The sequence below is a fragment of the Zalophus californianus genome, chromosome 10 (assembly GCF_009762305.2).
Source record: "Zalophus californianus isolate mZalCal1 chromosome 10, mZalCal1.pri.v2, whole genome shotgun sequence".
NCBI classification, from domain to species: Eukaryota; Metazoa; Chordata; class Mammalia; order Carnivora; family Otariidae; genus Zalophus; species Zalophus californianus.
Genome location: NC_045604.1, coordinates 97,201,694 through 97,224,377, shown reverse-complemented (window position 1 = coordinate 97,224,377; position 22,684 = coordinate 97,201,694). Strand labels below are relative to the sequence as shown.

At 55.0% G+C, this 22,684-nt stretch overlaps 1 protein-coding gene across 1 annotated transcript; it reads left to right on the top strand.

Moving 5' to 3' along the window:
* Positions 1-5,020: 5,020 nt before the first annotated feature.
* Positions 5,021-22,212, top strand: PRSS36 (serine protease 36). The gene is made up of 21 exons (XM_035722230.1): positions 5,021-5,117; positions 5,423-5,458; positions 5,665-5,700; positions 5,924-6,086; positions 6,515-6,795; positions 9,303-9,469; positions 12,356-12,596; positions 12,705-12,834; positions 13,279-13,535; positions 13,638-13,801; positions 14,169-14,406; positions 14,539-14,680; positions 14,954-15,219; positions 15,296-15,417; positions 15,659-15,935; positions 16,024-16,181; positions 18,656-19,004; positions 20,724-20,886; positions 21,218-21,489; positions 21,579-21,745; positions 21,869-22,212. Exons 1-21 carry the CDS (start codon positions 5,081-5,083, stop codon positions 22,175-22,177), a joined length of 3,975 nt encoding a protein of 1,324 aa, XP_035578123.1. The 5' UTR covers positions 5,021-5,080; the 3' UTR covers positions 22,178-22,212.
* The last annotated feature ends 472 nt before the right edge of the window (positions 22,213-22,684 follow it).

The following is a 22,684-nucleotide window of genomic DNA, read 5'->3' as shown; positions in this document are numbered from 1 at the left end:
TGTTATTGGCTGCCATTAAGCAACACAATAAAAATCAACCTCATGACACTCTTTGTTGCTTTTGCCATAATGGTGTTATTGAGGAGGATTGCATTACCCCAAAGTTTCCTCTCCATTAAAACCTGCAGGAGAAAATTATTTTTTGTCCTAGTACCTAGAAGAGAAACTCTGCTTGGGTTTCCCTCTTTGTGTTTGTTGGCTCTCAGGAAGCACAGAGCAGTGATTCTCAAGCAAACACATCTTGGGCTGGGAAGAACTATCAGAATCCCCGGGGGCAGCTTCTGCAAACTGTACTTGCACGACCCAGAAATTTCAATCTGTCTCCCTAGAGGAAAGTGTTCCCCCTCCCCCCCGCCCAAGATCCATTGCTTTGGTGAGCCACTGTGCCATTTGATGACAGACAAAACTCTCTAAAGTCCTGATATATAAGGGAAGCCATTTTAGATTTCTTTCTTCTTTTTTTTTTTAAGATTTTATTTATTTATTTGAGAGAGAGAGCGTGAGAGCAGGGGGCGGGGGCAGAGGGAGAGGGAGAAGCAGACTCCCCGCTGAGCAGGGAGCCCAATGTGGGACTCCATCCCGGGACCCCAAGATCATGACCTGAACCAAAGGCAGACACTCAACTGACTGAGCCACCCAGATGCCCCTACATTTCTTTCTAAGTCAGCATGACAAATAAACTTTGTTTAAACTAAAAGCCAGGGAGTACTTGGCTGGCTCAGTTGGTAGAGCGTGCGACTCTCTTTTTTTTTTAAAGATTTATTTATTGGGGCGCCTGGGTGGCTCAGTCGGTGAGGCATCTGCCCTCAGCTCAGGTCATGATCCCCGGGGTCCTGGGATTGAGCCTCCTCACCAGGGAGCCTGCTTCTCCCTCCCCCTCTGCCCCTCCCCCTGATCATGTTCTCTCTCTCTCTCTCTCTCTCAAATAAATAAATAAATCCTTTTTAAAAAATATTTATTTATTTGGGCGCCTGGGTGGCTCAGTCGTTAAGCGTCTGCCTTCGACTCGGGTCGTGATCCCAGGGTCCTGGGATCGAGTCCCACATCAGGCTCCCTGCTCAGCGGGGGGCCTGCTTCTCCCTCTCCCACTCCCCCTGCTTGTGTTCCTGCTCTCACTGTGTCTCTCTCTGTCAAATAAATAAGTAAAATCTTTAAAAAATATATTTATTTATTTGAGAGAAAAAGAGAGAGAGCAAGAGAGGACAGGGGGAAGGAGAGAGAATCTCCAGCAGACTCCCCACTGAGCACAGAGCCTGATGTGGGCCTCGATCTCAGGACCCCGAAATTGTGACCGGAGCTGAAGTCAAGAGTTGGAAACTTAACCGACTGAGCCACCCAGGCACCCTGAGCATGTGAATCTTGATTTCAGGTTTGTGAGTTTGAGCCTTGCGTTGGGTGTAAAGATTACTTAAAAAATAAAATCTTTATAAAGGTTAAAACAAAAAACCAAAAGCCTGATTTATGGCGCACCAAGCATACATTGTAAATGAGTCGCCTAAAGGAAAGCCATCTTCTCCTTAAGATATGGTCGATGCTCCTACTCCCTGAATTCCTTGATGTTAAAACTTATGATTCCTGCCTATATGTTAATCTATAATCTTTTGACTTTTGTAAGATATAAAAAAGTATATAACCCTGTAAGAACTGTTCATTCTCTGGGGCACTTTCTTCCCTGTGAAGACCGTTTTTCCCAGGCAGCTGTCCTAACTTGGGCTCAAATAAAACTTTCTGACTTTTAGGGATTCTGAAAGGTTTGTTCATTTTGCATCAACACATTTAAAGGAGCAAGTCCTATTTCTCAGATCTACTGAGTTGGAGAAAGGGTTAAGAATCACTGCCTTAGGGGTTTCTGGCTGGCTAAGTCAATAGATCATGTGACTCTTGATCTCTGGATCGGGAGTTGAGACCCACATTGGACATTGTTTACTAAAAAAAAAAAAAAAAAGGAATTATTGTCTTAGAGCAGCAGTTCTCAGATATGGTCTGGGAACTCCTGAAAGGGTTCCCAAGATCCTTTCAAGGGGTGCCCAAGGCCAAAACTATTTTCATGATGTCAAGTATCCAATACAGGTTTCCAAAGGCTACTTGACTAGTGATATTCCAAAAGGCTGGCTGCATAAGCAGAAATGAGAATCCAGCTGTAGGCTATTCATCCAGACACTAGCAAGGTTTGCAAAAATGTTGCTCTTTTCACTTTCAAAACGATGTCATTCTTTTCACTGTTTTTTTAAATATGGTTATTTTTCATAAAAAAAGTTACCCTCATTAACATGTAACAGATTAATTTTTAGTGGATTAATAAGTAATTTTAAGTGTTTCTGAGTTTCCATTTCAAAGGCAGTCAATATTGATACATATAACCCACATGAGCAAAAACTCTTATAGATTCCTCGATAAGGAATGTAAGAGTGTAAGGAGGTCCTGAAACCAAAAGGTTTGAGAACTACCGAATTGCAGGAAGCAGTTTGTAGGTGAGGGTGTTCGGGGCATATGCATGTTTTTGCTTTAACCAAACTACACCCTGTCTCTTCTTTCCTACTTTGTTTGCCCATTGCCTCATTTTTCTGAGTCTTTGTTGTGTAAATGGCTGGTCCGTCATCATTGGAGGGGCACATGCCTGCAAATGAGTGTCTGAGGAGACTTAGAAACTCCAGGAATTGCGACTCTTGATCTTGGGGTTGTGAGTTCAAGCCCCACGTTGGGCGTAGAGCTTACTTTAGACAAACAAACTGAAACTCCAGGATTGTGTTAACGAGTTCGAAGCTGTTGCCACCAAGCTTACCTTCATCGTCTCTGTGGACTAGCTAAGGGTAGCAAGCTTATCAATTAACTCCAGTCGATGCTTGGGGCCCTTTGTCTGCATTTACTCCCTTCCTAATCACAGCGCATTTCCCCCCTGCTTTTGCTCCCCTGGGATTGTTACCTCCCAATAACGCACAAACCTGTGGGCTTTGCCCAGGCCTCTATTTTCTAGGGAAACTGGACTAATAGAGTTGTATATTATTACTAGCCTATATTATTGTTAAGAAAATAGATATACAGGTATCCCCTGCTTTTCAAAAGTTCGCATTGTGCCACTTTGCTTTTAGGAAAGGCCTACATTAGGTTGCCTGGGTGGCTCAGTCGTTAAGCGTCTGCCTTCAGCTCAGGTCATGATCCCAGGATCCTGGAATCGAGCCCCGCATCGAGCCCCGCATCGGGCTCCCTGCTTGGCGGGAAGCCCGCTTCTCCCTCTCCCTCTGCCCCTGCTCGTGTTCCCTCTCTCGCTGTCTCTCTCTCTCTCTCTCTCTCTCTCTCTGTGTCAAAAAAAAAAAAAAAGAGTTCCTTTAAAAAAGAAAGGAAAGGTCTACATTAGTACGTGTTTTCGCTAACCAAAAGAAATCCAAAGAGGATTTTCACTTTTTCGAAAAAAGGTGAGAAGTGAAAATAGCGCTCCGTGTTTGTTTTGCAGGCAGCACGGACCTTGAGATCTCCTCCCCGGGAACTACACTCAGCGTCTCAGCAGCAAGCTGTCGTACCATTGAACTATGCGAGCATCTGGGCTTGACCTCAATTTATACTGTGCATTTGTTACCAAGATATGTCCTAAGGTATCGGAAAAGCCTAAGAGAGGGGCGTCTGGCTGGCTCAGTCAGTGGAGCGTGCAACTCTCATTCTCGGGGTTGTGGGTTCAAGCCCCACTTTGGGTGCAGAGATTACTTAAAAATGAAATCTTTGAAAAAAGAAAGAAAGAAGAGCCTAAGAGAGGTGATTTTTTGAATCTGGGAACGCTAAAAATATTTTCCATATAATTGATAATAATGGTTTCTTTGCTTTATGTCATTCCCACTTCCAAAAGTTTTCATAGAAATGCTCTACTTGCGGGTAGCAGGGGAAATCTGTGTGTGGCTATACTGTGACTCTCCATTTCCATTCTCCTCCATCCTAATCTGTTCCCTCAGAGCGACCTTTATGGGCCACACCAGGGCCTCCTTATCACTCAGGCTTCTGGGAAGTTTCCTATATGAAACTGGCAGGTGATCAGAGGGTAGGAGGAAAGTGAGATGGAGACTTTTATTTCCCAGCTCCCTCCCTGCTGAGCCACAAGTTGATAAAAGGTTGCATTCCTCCACTGAAGGAGCGCTGATCGGATCAGCCCTCTCCTCCAGGGGCAGCATTCCCTTTCTGTTTCCCGTCAGGGCAGGGCAGGGCTCTCCGTTATTGCTAGCCCCAGGGTGCTTCACCATCCCTTGTGGGTTTCCCTTAACCCTGCCTATACCTCTGTAAATAGTTCCTTCATTACACGCCCCACAATTACACGCCCCCTCTTTGAGGCACCATATGTTTCTTCGTGGCCTCCTACTGATACACACTGAAGGGCTGAGCAACTTTCCCAAGGTCACACAAAGAGTGACCACACTTGAGAATACTCTAACACAGAAAAGGGTGGTGTCCTTTTTGGCTTTGCCAGCCTGCCCAGCCCCCTCCCAGAATCCTTGGCCCTGTCCAACCGGACGGAATCTGCGATCCTTTTGTTGGGATGGGATTGAATTCCCTAGAGCTCCCTTCCCAGACCTGGCCAGCAACTCCAGTAACTAGAGCTGTGTGAGAAGAAAAGGCCAAGCCACTGGGGTAAGCCACACCCCGATCAGAGGTGAGGTCTCAGGTGAGTCACGCCACTGAGGGGCCACCTCCTCTGTCCCAAGGGCCTGGGCTCACCGACAGCCTTGCCTCACCAAGGACCCCGTACATCAGCCTCCCAGCACCTGGCTGTCCTCTCCTTCCACCTTTGCCCACAGGGTCCTCCACTCCTCCGTCCCCCACCCAACCGTGTCCTGGAGCTAGGACATCTGCCTCCCACCCCCACCTTGGGCCTCCAGAGATGTGAGATGCTCACAGGGCTCTGGGTGGGGCCTTTGGGCTCCCTACTTCCCCCTTCCAGTCCCAGATCCTCTCAGATTGCCAGAGATGGGCTCCAGCCAGGGAGGGTGGGGCTGCTCCTGGGACCATCCGGTGTCACAGGCTGCCTAGGCAGTGACAGAGCTGTGGCCGGGAGCAGACCCTCACTCATCTCCGTGCCTCCAGCTGACTCAAACGGGCCATGTCCCAGCACCTGCTCCTTCCGCTTGTGATCCTCGGTAACTTCAGGGGACAGAAGATGGCTGCAAGGGGCCTGGGTCCTAGTATCTGGGGAGCCGGGAAGCAGGACTCCTGGGTTCTGTGTGGGTAGTGGGGTGTCAGAGGACGACGGGCAGGAGAACATCAGAAAAAGGAGGGAGTGAGGGGTCAGAAGGGAGAGAATAGTGTATGAGAGGGGAAAGGGACCCCGGGTGTCCTGGGGAGATGGAGTAGCTGTAAAGCTTGTGGGGGGGCTGGGAGGGGGGAGTTGGGGAGGGCATATCAAAGTGTAGTCTCCAGCCTCTTTCTGGTTCCCTCTCTCCAGCCATCAGCCCCATCCCAGGAGCTTTCCAGGACTCAGGTAAGGCAGCTGGACTGGGGGAAGGCCACGTGGGAGGCAGAAAAGACAGGAGGGGTAGCATGGGTGTTGGCAGGGGGCCGAAAGAGCAGGGAACTGGGGAAGGGAGAGGTAGGGGGTAGAGGATGGAGAACAGGAAGATGGGGGCTGGGCAGTGTCAGGGGCTGGAAGTCACCAGTACCTTCCTCTCTTTACCCTCCAACTCCCAGCTCTCAGTCCCACGCAGGAAGAACCTGAAGATCTAGGTAAGGAAGAGCGGGGGTTCCTCATCTTACAGGAAGTTAAGTGTGGCTAGGCGAGGAGGGAGGTGAAAGTCACGGGAAAATTAGCAGTGCCTAGGTCCTCTTTGTTTTTGTTCAGAGGGGCAAACGGAAGTCGGGTGGGAGACAGGGGCTTTGTCTGGGAGTTGCCTGGGCCTCTGGCGTCAGGGACCCGGCAGGCTCTGACCTCCATGGTACCCCGTCGCAGACTGCGGTCGCCCTGAGTCCTCTGCCCGAATCGTGGGGGGCTCAGACGCGCAGCCAGGCAGCTGGCCGTGGCAGGTGAGCCTGCAGCAGAGTGGGGGCCACATCTGCGGGGGCTCCCTCGTCGCCCCTTCCTGGGTGCTCTCGGCTGCTCACTGTTTCGTGAAGTGAGTATCCGCCCACGTCCGACCCCTCTCCAAAAGCCAAGCCTGCCCCGCCGCTTGACCCGGTGTATTCAACCGCTAACTTGGAACCGAGCTGCGCCCGTCTCTCCGCCCCTCTGCGGGGGTATCCTGGTTCCGAATGTGGTTGACGCCGCCTGCAGACTCGCCCCACCGCTCCACCAAACACCCGAATCTTAATTCCGTCTGTCTAACGTCCCCTATCAACCACCTCTAAATCGGATCCACTCCTCCCCCTTTTGGGAACCTAGCTCAACCTGGATCGCCCCAGCCCCAAATCCGGATCCGACTCCGCCCCTCCTGGGTTCCCGCTGATCCCACCTTCTCCCGGGCCTCTGAGCCCCACACCCCCACGACAGTCGGCCCCCATCTTAGGGTCGACCTAACCCCCTCCCGCCTGGGCCTCGGCGCAGGAACGGGACCCTGGAGCCTGCGACCGAGTGGTCGGTACTGCTGGGCGTGCACTCCCAGGACGGGCTCTTGGACGGCGCGCACGTCCGCGCAGTGGCCGCCATCCTGGTGCCGGACAACTACAGCAGCGTGGAACTGGGCGCCGACCTGGCCCTGCTGCGCTTGGCCTCGCCCGCCCAGCTGGGCCCCGCGGTGCGGCCGGTCTGCCTGCCGCGCGCCTCGCACCGCTTCGCCCACGGCGCGGCCTGCTGGGCCACCGGCTGGGGGGACATCCAGGAAGCGGGTGAGTGAGGGCGGGGGCCCTCCGGGGAGGTGGGTTACGGGAGAGGTGGGGGCCTACTGAGCGGTCCTCGGGGCGACGCCTAAAAGCCGGGGCCCGGTCTAGGCGGGCCCTTGGGGCGGGGGCTCGGGAGGTGGGACCCACGGGGCGGGGCCTCGGGCGGGGGCCTGGAGGGCCGATTTCTGCCAGGCGGTGGCTAAGTGCTCTGCCCATCCCCGTCTCTCCTCCTCCGTGAGGGCTCGCACGGTAAGACTACTGACTCATCCACCGCGATTCCCTCCTCACCTTCCCTTCTAGTTTTTCTCTTTCCTGGATTTAGGATCCGACTGGGGTTCCCATCCTAGCTCTGCTATTTCAGACAAAGCACTTCACCCAATCCATTTCGTCCTCTGAAAATTGAGGAAAACAGTGCCCAGTTCATGGGGTTGTTGGGTGGATTAAATGAGAAAATCCGTGTAAAGTCTGTAGCACGGTGCCTATCAGAGCAGTCACGAATGCACTTTAGGAATTTTTGCCCTAGGTAATCGTGCACCGGAGCCCGGAATATTGTAAGCATTCAGCAAATGTCAGCTTCTGCCCTCCTCTCCCTGTTGTCTTCCTCCCCTCACTCATCTACTTACCCACCTCCTGTCTTCTCCCAACCCACCCTCATTCATTCAGTTCATCTTTCGTTCGTTCAACAGATATTTCTTTATTTTATGTTATGTTAATCACCGTACATCACATCATTAGTTTTGGATGTAGTGTTCCATGATTCATTGCGCATAACACCCAGTGCTCCGTGCAGAACGTGCCCTCTTTAACACCCATCACTAGGCTAACCCATCCCCCACCCTCAACAGATATTTCTTGAGCACCTCTTGTGCCAGGCACTGACTTAAAGATATGCCAGTAAACATAACCAGCAAAACTCCCTGGCTTCTCAGAACTTAAGTTCTAGTAGGTAGACAAGCTATAAATTCAGCAGATAAACAAACACTATGTTAGAAGGTGTGGGGGGAAGTAGACCACTTTCCCATTCCCCATCATCGCCATTATCCAGTGCTACCTTTCCATGTTAGCAAGGCCCCCACATTTATTCTGCATATGCCATGATCAGACCTGTGTAGTGCCCAGGGCTTTGGCAAGGGTGCTTGAGGAGGAGATGCCACAGCCTGTGCTTGGAGGGCAGGGGATGACAAGAAAGGGTCATTCTGAGCACCTAGGAAGTCTGTGTAGATGGGCCCAGACCATCCTGACAAAGGGCACCCAGAACAGGAGATTTCTGGGGAGGTTTTGTAAAGAGGACATAAGTTAGCATTACAGAAAGGTGGGGGGAGATGGAGGCCACTCTGGGTATCCACATGAGACATATGAGATGGAGAAGGGCCAGGTTGCCGGGCTGGAGTAGAAGGGGCATAGGCAACAGAGGCTGCAAAAGCGGCTAGGTGTGGACCATGAAAGCCTTAAGGTCAAACCGAGGGCCAGAGTACCCCACCAGCTCCCAGGATCCCTAGGACAATCCCCAAACCTCCCTGGGTGACCCTTAAGTACAGCCTCACCATCACCTGACCTCTCAGGATTCTGGGAAGGGAAGGAGCTCTATTCACAACTCTCCCCCACCCGTTCCTGGATTCTGAGACCTGGTTCCCATCAAAGGCAGGGTCACCTCAGGAAAGGGCTGAGGCCTCAGATGTAGACAGTGGGATCCATTGATTGTTCTTGGTAAGATCAGAGCTGAGCTTTAAAAACATTCCTCTGTCATGAGGTGCCCGGGTGGCTCAGTCGGTTAAGCATCCAACTCTTTGATCTCAGCTCAGGTCTTGATCTCAGGGTCGTGGGTTTAAGCCCCGCATTGGGCTCCACAATGGGCATGGAACCTATTTAAATTAAAAAATAATAATAATAAAAAATAAAAAAAAAAAGAACATGCCTCTGTCAGCAACAACTGAAGGGTGGGTTGGGGAATGGACCAGTGAGGAGCCTGGGCCAATCATCCAGGCCCAAAGTTGTGCCTCCTGAACTAGGGCAGTGGCAGTGAAAATCCAAGAGGTCACACATGAGAGGTTTTCAGGACTTGGGAACTGACTGGGGAGGGGAAGCTGAGACAGAGGTCAAAGCTGACACCCAGACTCTATGCTTGGCAACTTGGTATGGGACCACGCTAGTCTATACGGCATCTTTGTTGGAAAGGGTGCCCTCTCAAGACTACACAACCCCTATGGGGGCCCAGAGCTGAGTGATTTTAGCCCCCACATGCATTATTTGTTGTCTGGATACCTTTCTCCACTGCACAACCATCCGTGGAAGCTCTTACTAGGTGCTTGTGGGGCCATTCCTGAGAGGAGGTTGTGGGAAGAACAGAGAGGAGCAGGAGGTGATAATGACTGGTTTGGGATGTAGCAGGCTCGGGTGCCATGGGACATCTAAACAGAGATGTTCAGGAGGTGCCTGGAGGGCACAATGCTGAGCTGGGGACCAGGGGACTTCATACTTGCCTCAGAGCATTTGCTCTCCCATTCTGCCCTCAGAGCACCTGCCTCTCCCATGGGTGCTACAAGAAGTGGAGCTAAGGCTGCTGGGAGAGGACGCCTGTCAGTGTCTCTATAGCCGGCCTGGCCCCTTCAACCTCACTTTCCAGCTCTTGCCAGGGATGCTGTGTGCTGGCTACGCGGGGGGCCGCAGAGACACCTGCCAGGTGAGGGGAGGCCACCGCATCTGCCCCGCAGGGCCAGGCAGAGCCCTATAACCAATAGGAAACAAGAGGAATAGACCAAGCTCATCTCTCTCGTATCTGCAAAAAGAGGGCAAGATGGCCGGTGGATAGGACTGATGAGAAGATTATAAATGGACAGAACTCGGGGCTCAACAAGAGGGCTTATGTTACTCATGGCAGTCCAATGCAGAGGTTACATGTCGGACTCTAGAGTGAGTCAGCCTGGTTAGGAGTCCAGCACCACCGCTTATGAGCTGTGGGACCTTGGCTGAATTATTTAACCTCCACATGTCCAGACTTTCTCATCTGGAAGACAGAGATGATAGAATTACTTACCTCATAGGGTGGTTATGATGAGTACATGAATTTGTAATACTTAGGACAGTGCCTAGTCTTTAATAGGAGCTTAAATAAGTATTAGCTATTGTTATTATTATCCCACATCCCAGTCCACAGCACAGCATCTGTTCCTTAGTAGCTATTCAGCAAATAGTTATTTTTTTAAAAAAATTGAATTAATCCGGGGTGCCTGGCTGGCTCAGTCCATAGAGCGTGGGACTCTTTGATCTCAGGGTTGTGAGTTCAAGCCCCACATTGGGTGCAGATATTATTTTTTTATATATATAAAGATTTTATTTATTTATTTGACAGAGAGAGACACAGCGAGAGAGGGAACACAAGCAGGGGGAGTGGGAGAGGGAGAAGCAGGCTTCCGGCGGAGCAGGGAGCCCGATGCAGGGCTCGATCCCAGGACCCTGGGATCGTGACCTGAGCCGAAGGCAGACACCTAATGACTGAGCCACCCAGGCGCCCCTAGAGATTACTTTAAAATAAAATTTAAACAAGTAGAAGGATTAATCCTTTACAGAGGTTTCCAGATACCTTGCTGAAAGCCAACACATAGTATATTTTAACCATTTTCCCCAGAAACTTTCCTCCAATGGCACACAATTCTTTTTAAGATTTATTTATTTATTTATTTATTTATTTGAGAGAGAGAGAGAGAGAGAGAGAGAGAGAGAGTACAAGCAGGGGGAGGGAGAGGGAGAAACAGACTCTACACTCGATCTCACCATCCTGAGATGATGACCTGAGCCAAAATCAAGAGTCAGATGCTTTGGGGCATTGAGCATCCAACTCTTGGTTTGGGCTCAGGTCATGATCTCCTCCTTGGAAGATCACCCCGCATTTGGGCTCCCTGCTCAGCCGGAAGTCCGCTTCCCCTTTCCCTCTCTCTCTGCCCCTCCCTGCTCGCTCTCTCTCTCTAAAACAAATAGGGGAGCCTGGGTAGCTCAGTCCATTAAGCATCTGCCTTTGGCTCAGGTCATAATCTCCGGGTCCTGGGATTGAGTCCCGCATTTCACCCTGCTCAGCAGGGAGTCTGCTTCTCCCTTCCCTCTGCTCCACCCTCCACCGCACTCAGGCTTTCTCTCTCTCTCTTTCAAATAAATAAATAAAATCTTAAAATAAATAAATAAATGGGAGCACCTGGGTGGCTCAGTAATTAATCATCTGCCTTCGGCTCAGGTCCTGATCCCGGGGTCCTGGAATCGAGCCCCACGTCGGGCTCCCTGCTCGGTGGGAAGCCTGCTTCTCCCTCTCCCACTCCCCCTGCTTGTGTCCCTGCTTTCGCTGTCTCTCTCTCTCTCTCTCTCTCTCTGGCAAATAAATAAATAAATAAATAAATAAATAAATAAATAAATAAATCTTTAAATAAATAAATGAATAAATAAAGCTTTTTAAAAAAATCCTGTAAAAAAAAAAGTCAGATGCTTAACCGACTGAGCCACCCAGTCACCCCCAATGGCACACATTTTTGAGGGCGCTCAAGCATGCATGGTGGTGATGAGGATTAGTCAAGCTAGATCGTCTTCAGGGTCCCTCCCAGTTATGAGGTTCCCTTCTTGAACAGGGTTGCAAACAGTTCAAATTCCTCTAAACCAAGTGCTGTCCATTAAAACTTCCTACAATGATGAAAATATTCTATATCTGCGTTGTTCAGTATGGTAGTCACTAGCCACATTGGCTAGTGAATATTGGAAATGTTTTCAGTATGACTAAAAAATTGAATTTTAAATTTTATTTAGCTTAAATTTAAATTTAAATAGGCACATGTGGATACATCTACCATATTGCACAGCACAGTTCTCAATGATTCTGAGCCCTCCTTGGGACCTCCTCAGGTCACAGAGATGCCTGACCTCGGCTACAGAAGATGTCTTAGGAACAATGTTGTTTTAGTGTTTGTTCATTGTAGTTCTTCCTGCTTACTCGATTTCAAACTATCCCTTCTTGCTGCATTTTTTAAAAAGATTTTGTTTATTTATTTTAGAGATAGATAGTGAGAGAGAGCGTGCAAGCAGGGTGAGGAGCAGAGGGAGGACAAGCAGACTCCCTGCTGAGCACAGAGCCTGATCCCATGACGCCAAGATCATGACCATGAAAGATCATGATCAAACAACTGAGTCGCCCAGGCGCCCCCTTGCTGCTTTTCTAACAGCTTATTTCTAACAATAGCCTCTTGCTCCTGAATGTTGGCATCTCTGATTTACTTTAACAATTGGGTGCACTTAGAAACCCAAAACGGGGTTTATTTGAGCCTTATTGAACAGGAATCATTTGGCTCTGAATGAGACCTGCAGGTCTCTGTAGCACGGCCTTTAATGCTCATCAGCCTTTCTGCCTTACAAGGCTTTCTTCTGTTTACAGTTGTAGGCAATGCAGAGGACAAGGCTCTGACAGGGCAGATTTCTAGAAGGTGGCTCTATGCTGGGCAAGAAGAAGAGGTGTAGAACCTTTGTGAGGTGACCCAGTATAAGCTGGGTGGCTCTCCAGGCTGATCCCTGACCCTGAATTATCTATCACCAGGGAGACTCTGGGGGGCCTCTGGTCTGTGAGGAAGGTGGCCGATGGTTCCAGGCGGGAATCACCAGCTTTGGCTTTGGCTGTGGACGAAGGAACCGCCCTGGAGTCTTCACTGCGGTGGCTCCCTATGAGGCATGGATACGGGAACAGGTGATAGGCTCAGAGCCTGGGCCTGCCTTTCCCACCCAGTCCTGGGAGCCCCAGTCAGGTCCCTGGGATGAGAACTGCACCATTGCCCTGCCAGGTGAGGGAGCAGGACCCCTAGATGGTGGCTGGACATGGGAGATTTGAGTTGGGGTGGAAACTGCTGGGGGTCTGGGAGGCCCCCTGACCCAGGCCTCTCACCCCTCAGAGTGCGGCAAGGCCCCAAGGCCAGGGACCTGGCCCTGGGAGGCCCAGGTGATGGTGCCAGGATCCAGACCCTGCCATGGGGCGCTGGTGTCTGAAAGCTGGGTCTTGGCACCTGCCAGTTGCTTTCTGGAGTGAGTGAAAACCCAGTCTCAGACATGTTCTTGCCACCCCCACCCCCACCCCCGGCATCGGCCTGAGACATTATCTACCTGTCCCCTGCCCTTCCCCTGTATAGGGTAGGAGGAGGGTGGAGGGGTGGAGGGGTGGAGCGGCTCCTGGGCAGGAAATCGTGTTCTGGGTGAGGTAGGCACAATCCCCTGTGTAGGGTAGGAGTCGGGGTGGTGGAGGGGCACATCGGTCTGGAGTGCGGGGTCTCACTGGCAGGTGTAGGATCCAGCTTGCAAAGCGGGGTCCTTGTCTACTGGGGGCGAGTAGGGGGCATTATAAGTTCGATCCAGGATGCTGCGGGCTGAGTGCCCAATTCTCTGGAAGTCCAAAGTCCAAGCGAGACGTGCGTGGTTTTGAGCTGAGTGTGCAGGATCCAGCCCACGTCCCCAGTTTCCACCATCCCGCAGCCCCATCAATTCAGACGGCCCGCCCCGCGACCGGGACAACTGGCGCGTGCTGCTGCCCTCGCGTCGGCGCGCAGAGCTGGTGGCGCGCCTCGTGCTGCACGAGAATGCCTCGTGGGACGACGCCTCGGACCTGGCGCTGCTGCAGCTGCGAGCGCCGGTGAACCTGAGCACGGCCCCGCGGCCAGTGTGCCTACCTCACCCAGAACATTATTTCCTGCCCAGGAGCCGCTGCCGCCTGGCTCTCTGGGGTCGCGGGGGTGAGCAGGGGGCCCGCGCGGGGCTGGACGGAGTCGGGCGGGGCTGGACGGAGTCGGGCGGGGCTCCGCCGCAGCGCCAGCTCCCTCCCTTCTCCCTTCCAGAGCCTGCGCCTGGCCCCAACTCACAGCTGGAGGCGGAGCTGTTGAGCGGCTGGTGGTGTCACTGCCTGTACGGCCGCCAGGGGGCGTCGGTGCCGCCGCCGGGAGACCCGCCGCACGCGCTCTGCCCCGCCTACCAGGAGGAGGAGGAGGCGGGCCGCTGCTGGGTGAGCGACGGGGGCGGGGCCTGCGGGACCGAATTTGTAGGGGGCGGTGGGGGCAGGGTCTGCGAGGGCCTGGGAATGAGGCCGGGGGCTCTGGGGCCGGGACGGAGATTAAGGCGGGTCCTGAAGGCGCTGGGGGCGGAGTCTGGCCCTGGAGGACTTTGGGGAGGGGCCTGAGATGGGCCCTGGGCCGTGTCGGGCCTTCTGGTTACCCCCAGGTTTAAAGAGAATCCTAAAGTGAGGGCTGACTTATACAGAATCGTACTGGCGGTGGGACGTGTTATGTCTGAGTATGGAGAGAGAGTGGAGTACAGGAAAGCCCCAGGACCTCTGAGAGCCTCTTACCCACGCGCACACATTCTTGCTGCAGAACTACTCTCATCGGAGTCTTCTGTGCAAGGAGGAGGGGACCTGGTTCCTGGCTGGAATCAGCGATCTCTCCAGTGGCTGCCTACGCCCCAGAGTCTTCCACCCCCTGCAGACCCATGGCCGGTGGATCAGCCATGTGACTGGGGGAGCCTCCCTCGAAGACCAGCTGAACTGGGACTGGGGCCCTGAGGGGGAGGAGACCGAGACACAGACTTGTCCCCCCCACACAGAACATGGTGGTGAGGGCTCAGGGCTTAAAGTCTCCTTAGGGCTTTGGGACTTAGAGTCTCCTACATGGGCTAAGATCCATGGTAGGGTCTTCAGGGGTCAGCTGTGGAGCCCCCACTTAAGTGGTCACCTCCTCTCCCTAGCCTGTGGCCTGAGACCAGAGCCCGCTGTGATGGGGGTCCTGTGGCCCTGGCTGGCAGAGGTGCACGTAGCTGGAGATCGAGTCTGCACTGGGATCCTCGTGGCCCCAGGCTGGGTTCTGGCAGCCACTCACTGTGTCCTCAGGTGGGTCTCACCCATCTCTTGGACAAGAAGGAAAAATTGGAGAGATGGGCGAAAGGACTCTTAAAATAGTGGGATATTCTCCCTTTAGGGCTCTTATGGTGCAGGGAACTGCGACAAGTGTTTTGAGATAGAAGAGAGATTTGGAAGGAGGAATTATGAATGGAGTGACCTTGCCCCTGATGAATGGAGTTCATTCTGCCCTGTCCCCTGCACTGGGAAGGACTTTACAGCGACTGGGGAAGGAGAAGGTGACTTTGGGCTTTGTTCCAACAGGCCAGGCTCTACCACAGTGCCTTATGTTGAAGTGTACCTGGGCCAGGCAGGGGCCAGCCCCCTCCCACAGGGCCACCAGGTATCCCGGTTGGTCATCAGCATCCGCCTGCCCCGGCACCTGGGACTTCGGCCCCGCTTGGCCCTCCTGGAGCTGAGCTCCCGGGTGGAACCCTCCCCATCAGCCTTGCCCATCTGCCTTCACCCAGGGGGTATCCCCCTGGGGGCCAGCTGTTGGGTGCTGGGCTGGAAGGACCCCCGGGACCGAGGTGAGAGCCCGGGGCCCTGGGGGGTGAGACGTGACTGAAGGCCAGAATCCCTGCGACAGCCCTCTCTCCTCTCTAGTCCCGGTGGCCGCAGCTGTCTCCATCTTGATGCCACGACTCTGTCACTGTCTCTATCAGGGCATTCTGCCCCCTGGGACTCTCTGTGTTCTGTATTCGGAGGGTCAGGAGGACAGATGTGAGGTAAAGGGAGGGGAGAGGCAGTGCTGGGCAGCCGGACCCTAGAGAGAGAACAGGGTTGGAATTCTTGAGTGCTGGGCCCCAAGTGGGAAGCAGCAGTGCTTCCTGGCCGGACCTGAGAGAGACCAGGGGCCAGGAGGCCCAAGGATGGGAACAAGCAGTGCTTTGTGGCTGGACTCTAAGAAGGGGCAGGGAATCAGGAGGAAGGGTGAGAGACCCTTTGGGGCTTGGCTCTGATACGCAGGTGACCTCGGCACCTCCGCTCCTGTGCCTGACCGAGCGAGGCTCCTGGGTCCTCATGGGCATGGCTGTTCCGGGGAGCCGGGAGCTATTTGCTGCCATTGGCCCCGAAGAGGCCTGGATCTCCCAGACAGTGGGGGAGGCCCATTTCCTGCCTCCCAGTGGCTACCCCCACTGGCCCCCTGAAGGCAGCGACCTGTGCCCCCCCTACATGGCCAGCGCCCCAGGCTCCCCTCAGGCTGCTGTATTCCTGCTGCTACTAACCCCCCTGATCCAGGACTGAGGGGGCCTGGGTCTGGGGGGGGGGGGGGAGGGGGCGCCTCGTCCTTCTCCCCCCCCACCCCCTCCTGCCCTCCACTTCCCGCCCAGCGCGGCTGGAATGTGGCCCAACCGGCTCTGTTCCCCTGCCGGAGCCTCCGCAGCGCCCCGCCCACCTGGGCTGCAGGGCCTTCGGGTCATCGGGCCTCAGCGCCCGGCTGTTGAGGGCTCAGGAGCCTTGGGGGCAGCGGGCAGCGGATAATAAAGGTGTAAACACAGGCACGTGGCCTTGTGGCGTTGCTGTGGGCAGGCCGAGGGGCTGGGGGAAGCCCGGGAATTGGGCCCATCCCTCCCGGGCTTCTGTGAGTCAGGCCTTGGGCTCCCAGGAAATGTGTCCCCGATAACGTGGCAGCTATCCCTCATTCCCGCCCCAGGGCGGGGGACGTGGGGTGGCAGCTGGGCGTGCGTCACCTCCCCAGCGGAATCGGCATCTCTAGCACCTGCTAGACACCTCAGCCCTAGCTCAGACCTCCTGCCCTCACCGCCCCGCCCCCCCCCTCCCGCCGCCGCCGCCCCTCAGAGCAAGGACTGCCGGTGAGGGTGAGGGAAGGGTCTCAGTCTGGGAGTCCGGGACCTAGCATCTCCCATGCCCACAGACGGCTGCCCCCTCATGTGCACACCCTGATGAATGCCCCGGGGTATGTGCCACCAGTGTCCCCAGTACACACCTTCGACGGTCCCCCACTTGCACAGCCTGCCCGGTGTCCCCAGAGTTTGAGCACCAACATGTGTCCTTGTGTGTACATCCCACTCCCTCACCCACCTTTTTTTTTTTTTAAGATTTTATTTATTTATTTATTTATTTGAGATCGAGGGTGCGGGCATGAGAGAGAGTGAGCGAGCACGGGGCGGGGGGTAGGGAGAAGCTGGCTTCCCTCTGAGCAGGGAGCCTTGATCCGGGGTCTCAAGAGATCATGACATGAGCTGAAATGCTTTATCAACTGAGCCACCCAAGCGCCCCCCTCACCCACCATTTAGTAGTGCGCCTTCCTGCGTGAATTCAACCACATTTCCTGCGAACTACTAAGTCAGGGGGTCTGGGGGTCTGATAGATCAGTCCCTGAAGTGCTCCCAATGTAATGGGGAGCACACATGGACACCCCTGGCTGGGGATTAGGAAAGAATCACAGAAGAGGTGATGTTTGAGCACAGAAAAGGGGCAAATGGAGACCTGGGGAAGGAGTGCTTGGGGTGGAAGCCAGCTGATGAGAGTAGCAGAGGGGTCGCCTCTGGGGCCGGAGTCACCATCTCTGGGTTGAGTGGGCAGAGGATAGGGGAGGGGAAGTAGGAAGTTCTTGGGAGATTGAGGAGACGGGCAGAGGTTATTGTTTGTTTGCTTTTTCAAAGACAAACTAGTTTTAAGATTTTATTTATTCATTTGAAAGAGAGAGAGAGAGAGCATGAGAGGGGGGAGGATTAGAGGGAGAAGCAGACTCCCCGATCGATGAATCGATTGATGAATCAACGACCTGAGTGGAAGGCAGTCGCTCAACCAACTGAGCCCCCCAGGCACCCCGATAGGCAGAGGTTCTTAAAGAGCCAGGCTTATCATTAGCTGCCAGATCCCGAAGAGAATATTACATCCCCACCTGGGTCCCATACCCAGTCAGTCACCCATATGCCATCCCCCACAAACATTTAATACACCCAACCCTCTGCCCAACCCACCGCAGTGTCCAATGTTGCCCCCTCCTCCCCAGCAGTTAGCCTCTAGCCCCTCACCCACTCCAGGAATTCCCTGCCCTCCAGGAGGGGCCCTGAAGTTTTGGCTTAAGAGGTCTTAGCCTTATGGAAAGTAGGTGGGGAAATGGGGCTCTGTTTTTCTGAGGCTCGAAGCCAACGTACATGCCTAGTTGCCCATAGACCCGTACACGGACAGAGGATGAACCTGACCCCCAACCCGGTCACATGGGCCTCCGGCCCCAGAGCCTGTGCCACCTGCACCGTCCACCTGAGAAGGCTCTCCCCGGACCGCCCTTCTCCTCCATCTGCCTTAACACCTTCCCAGAGCCCCTCAGGCCTCAGTTCTAATAGCACCTTCCTGATGCCAGCCTATGCGAAGCTCCTGTGAGCAGGCCCCCAGAGCCCCCATCCTTCTTTATCATAGTGCCTAGCTTGAAATTATTCTGTAATTGCTATGTGATTATTTGATTCAGAGCTGTCAGCCCTATTTCACGGTGAGCTCCGCGAAGGCAGAAGGTGGTGTCTGTTTTGTCTCCTGTGCCTGGAACATAGTAGGCACTCGGGAAATATTTGTGAGATGATCGGCATTGCCATCACACTCAACACACCTCACCACACACAGATGCAGCTGCAGGCTCTATGGAAGGGCCTGAAATGGCAGGTCCGGGGCGGCCCCAGGTGTCCTGGGCTCAGACACCCGGCCTAAGGAGGGAAGAAAGGAGGAGCACAGCGGCCCCAGGACAACAAAGACGGGGCCAGAACCTGGGGGACATTACTGGTCCGGGAGACTTGCAAGACCTGGGACAGAGGGCGGTGGGGTCACATTCTAGGGAGTCTAGCTATCAAGGATTTCCAGTCCCGCCTGGAACAGACACACACACACACACACACCCACCCCCGGGGGTCTGGAAGGACTTAGGACCGTGTTAGCAAAGCTGGCGGAGCTAAGCGAGGAGGGCGGGGCTAGGGGAGGGGCAGGCAGGTAGGTGCCTTTCTCCAGGGATCCAGCACTCTGGAAGGTCTCTGCGTAGCCTGGCCCGGCTGGAGACGTGTCCTCACGGGCGACTGCGGAGACCCCAGCGTCTCCCTTCGCGCCTTATTCCTGCCTTCGAAGCTAGCCTTGAACGTCTCTTTCCCCTTCCCAGCACGATTCCAGGATCCCTTCCCTCTGGGGCCGATACCTGGAACTTGCGTTTTGAAACCAGCCCTAGGTACCTTCCCTAGGGTGCCTGGTGTCTCTCCCCAGGGGCCCTGGTCCTGGGCCATGGCCCACAGGGCAGGCCTGGGGCCTGGGTGGCTGGGGGCTGTGGCCATTCTGCTTTTACTTGGATTATTCCGGTCCGGACTTGGTGAGTATTTGCGGCGGTCAGAGAATGTGGGGCTTGGGGGGAGGGGTGGTGGACATAGGCCAAGGGTATAACCCTTTTCTGGGCACATCCCTTATCCTTTATCTCGGCTTCAGCCTCCCTAGCTCCGGGCCTCTCCCTCTCCCTTCAGCTTTGGCCTCCTGGGGGGTGCGGAGTGGGGGTGGGGGACAGTCCTCTGGAGAAGTGGCAGGTGCTCAGGGGTCTGGGAACTCTGGCCTTTCCTGTTTACCCTTCCCTCTTTCTCTCTTCCTCCAGGAGCAGACGGGGATGAAGGTGAGGCTTGTGTGGGGGAGGGGAAAGGAAGGGGACTTGGATTCAGATTCCAACGGAGTGTTTCATGAGTGCCTGACCCTCTCTCCGGTAGGGCCCACTTGCCCATCCTTATTGCCTTGTGTAAATCCTCCCATTAGTCTGTAAGTTGGGGACGGTAGCCGGCATTCTCTGGAGAAAGAAACTGAGGTACGGAGAAGTGACTTGCCCAAGAGCACACAGCCACTGAGAGGCATAGCTGGGATTTTAAACCCACGTCTGAGTCCAAAGGTACGACCTTTGAGGAAAACCAACCAAGGCACACCACGCGACTCTGAGTCTGGTTTTCAGTCCCCGCTTCACCGCACACTGTGTATTCTTGGCCAGTCCCCTCACCTCCAGAATGAAGTCGATGATGTTTGTCTCCTGGGGCCCCAGTGAGGACTCAGGGAGATAAAGTCAGTGAGTGAAAGCCCTCTCGCAGCCCCGCGCGTTGCTTGGGCAGTCACTCATTAGTAGCTATTGTCGTTATTAGGAGGACAGAAGAAGGAGCTTGGCCGGACGGTTTGCTCTGCTCTGAGGAAGGTGACTTTGGGAAGGGCTGTCGGGTCCTGCTCCCAAGGGCCGCAGCCTCCGTGGGGGTGAGGCTGTCCCGGAAACCAGATGCTCAGTGTGGGAGGCCTCTTGTTTGTTCAGCACGCATCCACGACTCCGGCTGTGTGCCCAGCCCCGTGTGCTGGGCACGGGGCACTAGGAGGTCTGCTCCAGGCCCCGTCAGCGGGGAATGCCCGGATTCTGTGCTGTCACAGACCCCAGCACAACAGTTGTGTGAGGGGGCGGTGTTGGGGGTGGGGGGCCGGAGCCCCCAGCATCGTCCAACTCAGCCAGCCCCGTGAGGGCAGCTGAAGGAGAGGCTGACGTTTGGGATCACCTCTGTAGGCAAATAGGTTTGCTGAGCTGAGTAGGGATGAGGAAAGGTGTGCTCGGCAGAGTGACCTGGATAAGCAGAGGTCTAGAGGCAAGCAAGTGTGTGGCCCAGTGTGTGTGACAGGAAGTGTCTGGAGGGATGGCTGGACTAGGTGGTAGCGTCCTGGAAGGTCGGGAATGTATCTGGAGGGCAGTGTGGAGCCAGGAAACGATTCAAGCTGAGGTGCGACCCGATCAGATCTGTGGTTTATAAAGATCTTCTGACTTGTAAGGAGTGGACGGAACGGAAGGTAGGAGGACCTGAGAGAGAGGAAGCTGGACGAAACCCGAGCTAGGTAACAAGGACGGTGAGGGGGCAGAACCAGCCGTGCCCACTGAGCAGTGGATTGGGGCCAGAAGGGTGGCTGGCTCCCGTGAGCTCACTTCCCAAGCTCCAAACCAGATCAACAGGAAGCGGCAGGCCTGAGGAACCCGGTGCGGGGGGCCCCAGAGGGACCTGACCCTCTCCCCTTCCTCCCTGGACAGCCTCCTGTGGTGTGGCCTCCCAAGCACGCATCACCGGGGGTGCTGGCGCAGCTGCCGGCCAGTGGCCCTGGCAGGTCAGCATCACCTACGACGGCACCCACGTGTGTGGCGGGTCTCTCGTGTCTGAGCAGTGGGTGCTCTCAGCTGCTCACTGCTTCCCAAGGTACCAGCCGGGTGGTGGGGGCGGAGGGGGGGGGGGCGCCGGGGGGGAGTCAAAGTGGGCTAAGGTCAAAGTTCAGGGATCAGCCCAGGCCGGAGGTTAGAGTTCTTGGGTTGTTGGGTCCAGGGGTAGCAATAATTAAGTCCGAAAGGATCAGTGAGGAGTGAAGGCCAGAGGTCACGGGTCACAGGATAAAACTAATATGCAGTTTGGGATGGAAAAGGCCCTTTGCCTGGGACCAGAACCTGGGGGTGGATGGAACGGGGATCCCCAACAGGGATCAGGGAACTAGGAGAGGTCTCCTGGGTCCCAGCCTTGGCCCCTCTGCCTGCAGGGAGCACCTCAAGGAAGACTATGAGGTAAAGCTGGGGGCCCACCAGCTGGACTCCTACACCCCTGAGGCCGAGGTCCGCACCGTGGCCCAGGTCATTTCTCACCCCAGCTACCGCCAGGAGGGCTCCCAGGGCGACATCGCGCTTCTCCGGCTCGGGAGGCCGGTCACCTTCTCCCGCTACATCCGGCCCATCTGCCTCCCTGCAGCCAACACCTCCTTCCCCAATGGCCTCCAATGTACTGTCACTGGATGGGGCCACGTGGCGCCCTCAGGTGAGATGGGCGCTGACGTCTAGAGGCATGGGGGGGGGGTGTCTGACTCAGGGGAGGAGGCCCCAGGTAAGCATCTTTTGCTCCCACAGTGAGCCTCCTGGTCCCCCGGCAGCTACAGCAACTTGAGGTACCACTGATCAGCCGTGAGACGTGTAACTGCCTGTACAACATCAACGCCAAGCCTGACGAGCCCCACTTTATCCAGCAGGACATGGTGTGTGCCGGCTACGTGGAGGGGGGCAAGGATGCCTGCCAGGTAAATGCAGGGGGGGTCCAGTGAGACCAGTGCCTTTTGGCAGATGAGGGCCAGAGGGGCTGGCATGGCCGACCTGAGGCCCGGGGCCCCATCCTAACAGTACTCTATGGCTTTTGTCTTCAGGGTGACTCTGGGGGCCCACTCTCCTGCCCCGTGGGGGGCCTCTGGTACCTGGCAGGCATTGTGAGCTGGGGCGATGCCTGTGGGGCCCCCAACAGGCCTGGCGTGTACACTCTGACCTCCAGCTATGCCACCTGGATTCACTATCACGTGACAGAGCTGCAGCCTCGTGCGGTGCCCCAGGTCCAGGAGTCCCAGCCCGATGGCCATCTCTGTGTCAACCATCAGGCCTTCAGCTTGGCCCCAGCCTGGGGCTTACAGGGGCTCGTCCTTCTGTTGCCACTGGGCCTGACCCTGGGCCTCGTCTGCTAAGCTAGTCATCCTGGGAGCTGACCCTGCTTCCTGGACTTCCACACTGCACCCAAGGACAGATGCATGGCCCGGGAACGGAGCTGGCCCTTCCCTGACATCTTCTGGGCCTGGGGGACTGGCTCGAGCCACCCCTTCCTTCCTCCCCGGACCTGTGGGAGCCCAGAGCACCGTCCTGATCTTTGAGCCCTCTCTTCTGGGTTCGTTCTTTGGGACTACAACCCACAGTCAAAGAGGCTTTACTACCTGTGGTATTGGCTAGAACCTCTGGCCACCTCCACCCGCTGGCTGGGCTCCTCTGGAGCCCCTGAGGACCCTTAACGATGAAAACGAGCCCTGGCTCCCTGCTTTGTTTCCAGAAGATTGGGTACCTGCCTAGTTAATTGCTGCTGAAGGGCTGGCTCCAGCACCCTGAGCGCTCCTTCTGCCTGATGAGCCCCATCCCTTCACCCTCTTCCTGTCTCCTGAGCTGGGGCTGCCTCCGGGCAGCATATTCTTAAGAACAGAAAA

Bases quoted from the DNA above. Each gene is read 5' to 3' on its own strand.
- PRSS36 (XM_035722230.1), top strand. From the start codon at position 5,081: ATGTCCCAGCACCTGCTCCTTCCGCTTGTGATCCTCG. The intron at 13,802-14,168 runs GTGAGCGACGGG...TTCTTGCTGCAG, and splicing joins AGGAGGCGGGCCGCTGCTGG to AACTACTCTCATCGGAGTCT. The intron at 14,407-14,538 runs GTGAGGGCTCAG...TCCTCTCCCTAG, and splicing joins CCCCCACACAGAACATGGTG to CCTGTGGCCTGAGACCAGAG.